We start from the raw sequence: 7313 nt of genomic DNA, 5'->3' as shown, positions 1-7313 counted from the left end.
CATGCTTTTTTTTTTTTTCCACATCATGCATTGGGATGCAATCAGCTTCTTGTCAGTCATTAGTGAAAAGAGCAAGCACATTTTTGACAATAAAAAGCTTCTATAAGTAACATTTTCCATGTTCATTTCTACAGCAATCATTAGCCAGAACTATTGAAAATGTTTCTGGAATTTCCTTTTCTGTTGCTGTCTGCTTTTTGAATTGAGGAATTTTCCAGTATTTGTGATGTTTCCTCATGCAGTTATTTACACAGAGATGGTCCTTGTGGTGAAGAACCTTAATGAAATTTACAGTTGCTAAGGTACATTTACAAATACTAGCAGTTACACTCAGACAGAACAAATGGAATTTATTGTGCAGCTCTGGGCTGGGCCAGCAATATAATTAAAGTGCAAATAAAGACAAAAACCACAAGCCAGGCAGATCCATTTTTCATTGCCAGCGTTAAGAAGCATCACAACTGTGGTAAGAAATGTCAGATCAAATAGGCCTAGGTCACAACCTATTTTAAACATCTATCTCCCTGAGAGGATTTAAGGGAGGTATACAGTGATATAGCCCTATTTCTTCAACTGGCTGAATATCATTGGAAAAGTAAGGACACTTTTCCAGCCAATTTTTTTTCAAAGGTGCGAACACCTGCATTTTATAGTACGATGCACTTTACAGCATACATTTGAGCTCACTCTCCATGCAGCTACAACAGGCCACTCTTGATCAGTAAAACTTAGGAAGTACCAACCAGCTGTAGAAATGACATCTACCTACCTGGTATGTTACAAAAACATAGGCTTTGAAAGCATTTACAAATAGCACATTTTCTTAAACATATGCCCATATGCAAATTATAATTACTAACTCAGGTAAAAATATATAGTTTGTGTTTGCTGGCATTTTCAAAGTTTGCCACTGATGTGAACAATTCTAGAGTTAAGTCAGTGCCGAATGGCGGAACAAAAAAATAGACATTTTTCAAACCACTGATTCCACGTAAAACGTAACTGTCACTCCGACTCCTAGTGTTCACTGCTGATCATTACCCATTGCCAGAGCAGACATGTGTTTCTCTCCACAGTGTATCCAGAAAGTGCTCTGTTGCCTGACTTGTCAGAGAAGCTGCAGGAGGTGCAGAAAAATATAGTGCCTTTTCCAAGGCCACGTGGAACATGACTAACCATCCCATTCACTTTATGTTCAGATTTCTCAGGTCCCAGGTATAGCTCCTAACCTTATCTTTCCCAGCTGAAGCTTGCAAGGCGGCAACTGTTTACAGCTATTCAACTAGTTCTTTTACTTTCCATGCTGTAAATACTCTCATTGTGTATCAATGAAAAGATATTTACAATTCACTTGTCGGTAAAATCAGTCACCTTAGAAAAGGCTGACAAGACATTTAAAGAAGGTAACATTTTATAAAGGGTAGCATTAAATGTATAGCAAGTATTTTGAACAACTGCAGATCTGAAGATAGTAGATGCTATGTTAATGTCACTCCAAGGTAGCAGATGACTGGTAATATCCTGTTTTTTCAATGAAGTTAACATGATATGAGGACAACACTACCATTACTGCCTCAGTGAACGCATAGTTAGCCATTAACCCGGACCACATCACAGCCATCTCATTTTGCTCATTTACCTTAATACACCTGAGTATATTACCACCCTTTAAATCTGTTCCCTTAATTTGTCACATAAGATGGCTACAATGAGTCCCCGTTCACAGGAAAGTCTCTTATTTTCCATTAAATACATAGTCCCTACTGCAAAACATTATCTTTGCAAAGCAGCAATCACTTAATCCAGGTAGGAGGCATCTTTGTCTTCCACCTGCAATGCTCATTTTTGTTGCCTGAGAGGGAAATGCTGTGAGGCTCTGTATCTCTTATTGGAAAAGAGAGCTTGCATTCTTCTCAATATTTCCCTTGCTGTCTTTAGGGCTTGGCATGCATGATTTTGTTCATTGTATTAAAGCTTCCTGTAGACTCTGAGGCAAAGCTGGCTCTTCAGGCGGGGAGTCTGGGTTCAATCTTTAGGGAAAGCTCATACAAGGTATCTTCGTCTATGATGAGTGTCTTGTCAAGTAAATAGTGAGTGACCTGGAATGGAGAAAACTCAGATGAACAGACTGCATCTTACTTCCACAACAATTTCTCTGCTTTCGTTTTTCCCTTCATCCCATTTTGGATCTTAAAATGCACTCACATTGTTTTCTTGAGGAACACAATAGCTCGTTTGAATGGAGTAAAGCTGCACCAGCAGCACTCTAGGAATCAAGTACAGCCTCTTAGGAATGGGCAAGTCCTTAGCCAGGTTACCTAAGCCATTGTTGCTCTTCTGGAGTCTGAGGTGAAATCTTCTCTGAAGGCACAGACTGGCTTTGGGCAATTTTCATCACTTCCAGGAGGGACAAGGGGAAATGAATTGCAGGATGTTGACGCTGGGGCCATCTCCTGTCCTCTAATCCTGGGATTCTGGGGTTCCCTGGGGTATTACATTTCTAGTTGGGCAGGAAAAACACATTTCTCTTTGAACCCATTCCCTTGTACCACAGACCCACGAAGGCTGCAATCCCGACAGTGCTTCCAGAGAAGAAGGAAATAAAATGCTTCTATATACAGTGTCAAATAAAAGAGTTTCTGCCAGAGTGATGGTATTACAGCCCCAGAGTATCTGTCCATATTTCTGTCTGTCCTCTCTCTCTCTCTCTCTATGTGAGCACAATACTTTCGATTTTAGCTTTCAGCAACAGCTGTATCTTACAACTAATTGCTACCACAACTTCGATTTCATGAGTAGGTAACAATGCCTAAGAAGAGCCTTACCTTCTGCTGATGCTCTATGCGGTAGGATGTCTGCTGGAACTGACGTATTTCCCTGATTATATGTGAGATCTTTCAAAAGAATACAGGTATGTGAGTAAGTACAATTGCATTTTATCTTCAGCTAAGCCACGTAAGGCATGAATTTTGCACTAAGTTATGGAATTTATCCTGGGAGGAGGGAAGGGAAGGGCAGAGATAATATCCTAACAGCTTCCAAGGATTTCACTTTTCTAAATTAACCATTTATTGTTCAGTGAGCCGCAAGTGAACCACTTTGTCTGGTGGTCTTCTCTTTGCCTTGAGTGACTGCTGCAACGTGTAGCCATAAGAAGGGCATTGAACTGAGATTAGAAAAGAAATTTCCATGCGCCCCTCTGAGGAGTCATTACAAAACAACATTACATGGTAGTTGGAGAGAAGTCAACTTATAATGCTTTTTAGACAGACTCTGGCACACTTGAAAAGAAGATTGTGATTACTGCTTTCTGGTGAATCACTACATGTCTTTAACTTTGGTTATTTCAAAAAGCCTTCTGTGGCTCCTTCACGAGCTCCAGACAGCTGCTTTTTCTGTCTGTCACTTCTCAAAAGAACAAATTGGAGGCAAATTCACCCTGTAAAAATACTCAGTTTACCAGAAGGTGGTGATAGAAGACTGGATCAAATAATTGCTTTCAAGTACCTATCTTGCATGGTGCCAATGTACTTGTACATCTTAAAAGTTAAATCTTAGAAGTTAAAATAGAGTTTTAATTAAACCAATAATTAACTCACATAATTAAATGTCTGTTGGGAAAGCGTATAAGGAACTGAAAATTACCATTCTCATTTTGGAAAAATTGACAAGGCCTTCCTCAGTGAAGTTTGGTGTTCCTTCTTCAATGAATGCCAGGTCCGTCAGGTACATTCCAAGGTAGGGAACGGCAGGTGGGTTACAACTGTGAAACAAGAAATCAGCATATTTGCCTGTAGCTAAATTTACAATTTCTTTTTTTTTTTTTTATAATTCACACATACTCTTTATCACCTATCCTACTTCTAATCAATGGGTTATATTCATTTCTAAGACAGCTTCTCTGACTTCATTTGAGTTATATTTGCTCTGCCTGTGACAAATGGAATGTATTCTGTCCAATATCTAATATTAATGGCAGATAACCTTTAGTAAAAGGTAGAATGGTAACATGATGGAGTGAGAGGAAGGGCGGGTAAATTCTGGACTCAGAGAACACCTTTAAGCATATTTCAATCCTGGCTGACAGGAAATCCCTGAAATAGATCCTCCATGCAAGCTAAAAATGCATGTGCATGGTTGGTGTTCTGCAGTTGTGTAAGCATCCTACCATAGCAAGGGTACATGTATGCAATTGTGTGTGAGCGTGTGTATATGGAGATATATGCACATATATATGTATACACATGCATATACCTACACATACTTTTACCTACAGACACATACGTATGTATATATGCAGGTATATAAGTATGTATATGTGTGTGTATGTATATATATACCACTCTGTCAAAGTCTGTTCAGGTCTTCTCAACAGCAACACAAAGAGGAAAAAGGATGACAGGTAGCAAAGATGATCCGGAAAACTATGAGTACAGACCCTAGAGAATTGGGATTTTCTTTTCTTGGAGGGACAGTAGGAATGGGATAATGATTGTTGCTTCCCTGATGCAATCATGACTGCTCCATGCTCACTGATCCTTGCCTCAGCAAAAATAGTAGCAAACTCAGTTTTCTGACGCTCTGGCGTAAGAAAAACGCAGGGTGATGGCTGTACTGTTAACTTAGGCAGACTGCTGACTACGCTTAACAGTGCACTTCATTCTGGGTTTTATATTTTATATTGTGAGGGTGACCGTTGTACACAGGCAAGCGATATATTAACTGAAAGGAGTATAAAAGCACCTGTTCATATATTGTGAGTAAAAACATTTTTAATAAGGTGATTAGCAGCCCAACAATATTTTTAAAGAAAAAATTGACTAACTTGAACTACGTATACTTTAAAACATTTCAGCAATTACTCTTGCTTCTCTCAAGATCATTTAAAGTAGTTGTGCCACTCAATCCTGGAAAGCCTACTTCTAATTACAGAACTTGCAAAAGTACAGGTTTTGTATGCATACAGTTGGAGCTAATACATAAACTGTAGAACCCTTGCCACAGGATATTTTGGATACCAAAATTACATATGGTCCAACACAGTCTTGCAAATCAATTAAAGAAAAAATTATTCAAGGAATACTGTACAAAAAAAATGGGCTGTTTTCCAGGGTAGCAGACTACAGGGGGCTGGGAAGGTACAGGAAGGGAACTATCACTGTGCATTTGACCAGTTTCTACGTTCATCTCATCAGCTACGGGCCACTGTCAGAAACAAGATAAAGGGGTGAATGGATCTGACTCAAGCTTATTCTTAGGTCCTAAACTTAGGTCCTAAACCATCTGGAACACAGACTCTTTGGAATCCTGTTTTTGAATAAGAACTTTTATTTCTAAACCTGGCTTCATGCTTATTGGAAAAGTTTATCAGTGTAAGTAAAACCCCAAATGGGAACAGTAACACAGACTAATAGTTTAATTTGTTTCAGTAATTCTCTGGAGATATTATATTTATGTATCAGGGATACTAAATCATGGGATATTCAGCAAAACAATAATGTCAAAGAGAATAAAACCAGAATTTAAAAAGTCATTAGTTAAAAATATTATCCAGTATTATATTAATTATTGAAGCTTAATCATAGCCAATTCATCTTTAACATATACTAACCACTGCTTATAACAAAACACAATTTTATGGTGTACGGAAGCGTACTTTTTGAGCGTTTCTCTAAGATTTTTAAATCTTCCTTCAGATGATACAGTCTTCTGAAGCTTATCCATGAGAGCTTTTGTCTAGAAAGAAAATGCATTACAAATGTCATTGCTGTTGCACATAAATGACTGGGATTAGATTTTAGAACATTTTCAAAAGTAATAACACAGGCATTAGGAATTTAGCTTCACTGTAGTTCCCAGTGTATTTCTGAAAATGGAGATTAAGCAGCATTAAAGATTTTCCTTTGAGTGATACACAGAACCTGTATCTATGCTAATATTATTAGCCTGCAAATTCAGGAAAAAACAAGTTCATTAAATTAATGGTCAGCAATTTAGTTTACTCTGTATAAAAGAATATTAGAGACTTGATCTTACACGTTGCAGAGGATATTCAGCTGCGTTTACTGAAATTAGTGACAGTAAAGGATATTTACCATCTTGCAGCTTGCACTAAGCTGGTTTTGCCTCCAAGTTTCTGATAAAAGCTGAATATGTATTTGAGAATATATTACTGTCTTACATAAATTACTTTCAGTGGGCATCATCAGAGCCTGGTTACTTCGTAAGCAAAATAAATTTGCTTTTCAGTCTATTTATGCTATAGACTTGAGACAGTATAGACAATCATGAGAAATTTGTCATATTTAAAACTGAATTTCCAATTAGGAGAATGCTGTAGGCAGAAGCAGACACTTTCTTTTTCTTCTAAATAGCAGGCTGATGAAGCACTCAGATTACATTTCCAATAAGTCCTGGAGAACTGTGCAACATTAATCTCTTGTTTTGTTTGTTTTTTTTTTTAACTGAGAAGGTTAAAAATCAAACAAATTCTAAACAGAAAACTTCTGGAGGTAAACTCTTATGTAAGAGTTTGTACTAAAAGTATTTTTAGCATATTTTTAAATACAAGAACATAGCATCAGCTATAAAGCATCTAAGAAAAAGCTGACTGGAGAAAGTGGATTTCATTGCTTAGGCTGGTTGAGTGCTTTGCAAAAGCTGCAGAAACATACAGAGAAGGAAATGCAGTGATAAAAGCCCACCTTTTGCATGTCAATTAGCCAGGTCTAAAAAGGGCAATCTGAAATCTTCCAATTAGCTGGAGTAAACCCTGTATCCAAATACTGCCTAACTTACAAGTGAGTGGCTCTGTCCTACTGACCTCCTTGCTCTGCTATTTCACCATACTAAAATACTCACTTTTTTTTTTCCAAACAGCAGAAAGCTTGAGATTTCAATCATTCAACCAATTTCTCCAAACCATTTAAAACAGAGAACATAAAATCATAGAATCATAGAATATCTTGAGTTGGATGGGGCTCATAAGGGACCATTGAGTCCAACTCCCTATAAAGGACTGGATATTCTTCATCCTGGATAGTCTTTTTTTGTGTGTCTTCTTTTTGTTACTGGCAGCCATTCTCACGGTTTCAGCCATGCTGCTGACAGTCTCAGCAGCAAGACAAGGGTTAAAGGGAGACAGTCACTGCATCTGAACTTAGGCACCTAAGTAAGAAAGAGGTCTGCTTGTCTACAGTTTATTACTGACTAGCAAAAAACTCATCACCTTGAGAGGAAATGCTGACCTTTCTACTGACTTTCTCCACAGGCAGGAAAATATGGCTCCTATTTTAGACACCTGAGCTGACTAT

General features: G+C 37.9%; 1 protein-coding gene across 4 annotated transcripts in view; it reads right to left on the bottom strand.

Annotated features, from left to right (window-relative positions):
* Positions 1-324: 324 nt before the first annotated feature.
* Positions 325-7313, bottom strand: part of RASGRF2 (Ras protein specific guanine nucleotide releasing factor 2) — a 132891-nt gene continuing 125902 nt past the window's right edge. For 2 of the 4 annotated variants that reach the window (XM_086770758.1, XM_086770759.1), the window contains exons 24-27: positions 5612-5736; positions 3646-3763; positions 2826-2894; positions 325-2099 (exon numbers count right to left, since the gene is read on the bottom strand). In XM_086770758.1, coding sequence (XP_086626884.1) covers positions 2007-2099; positions 2826-2894; positions 3646-3763; positions 5612-5736 — 405 coding nt within the window. In that variant the 3' untranslated portion in view covers positions 325-2006. The remainder of the gene's footprint in view (positions 2100-2825; positions 2895-3645; positions 3764-5611; positions 5737-7313) is intronic. The other 2 variants (XM_086770760.1, XM_086770761.1) reach the window with 1 other exon arrangement.

This window comes from Chlamydotis macqueenii, chromosome Z (assembly GCF_036417535.1).
Source record: "Chlamydotis macqueenii isolate bChlMac1 chromosome Z, bChlMac1.mat, whole genome shotgun sequence".
Taxonomy (NCBI): domain Eukaryota; kingdom Metazoa; phylum Chordata; class Aves; order Otidiformes; family Otididae; genus Chlamydotis; species Chlamydotis macqueenii.
Note: the sequence above shows the minus strand (reverse complement) of the source record. Positions and strands in the feature narration are given on the sequence as shown.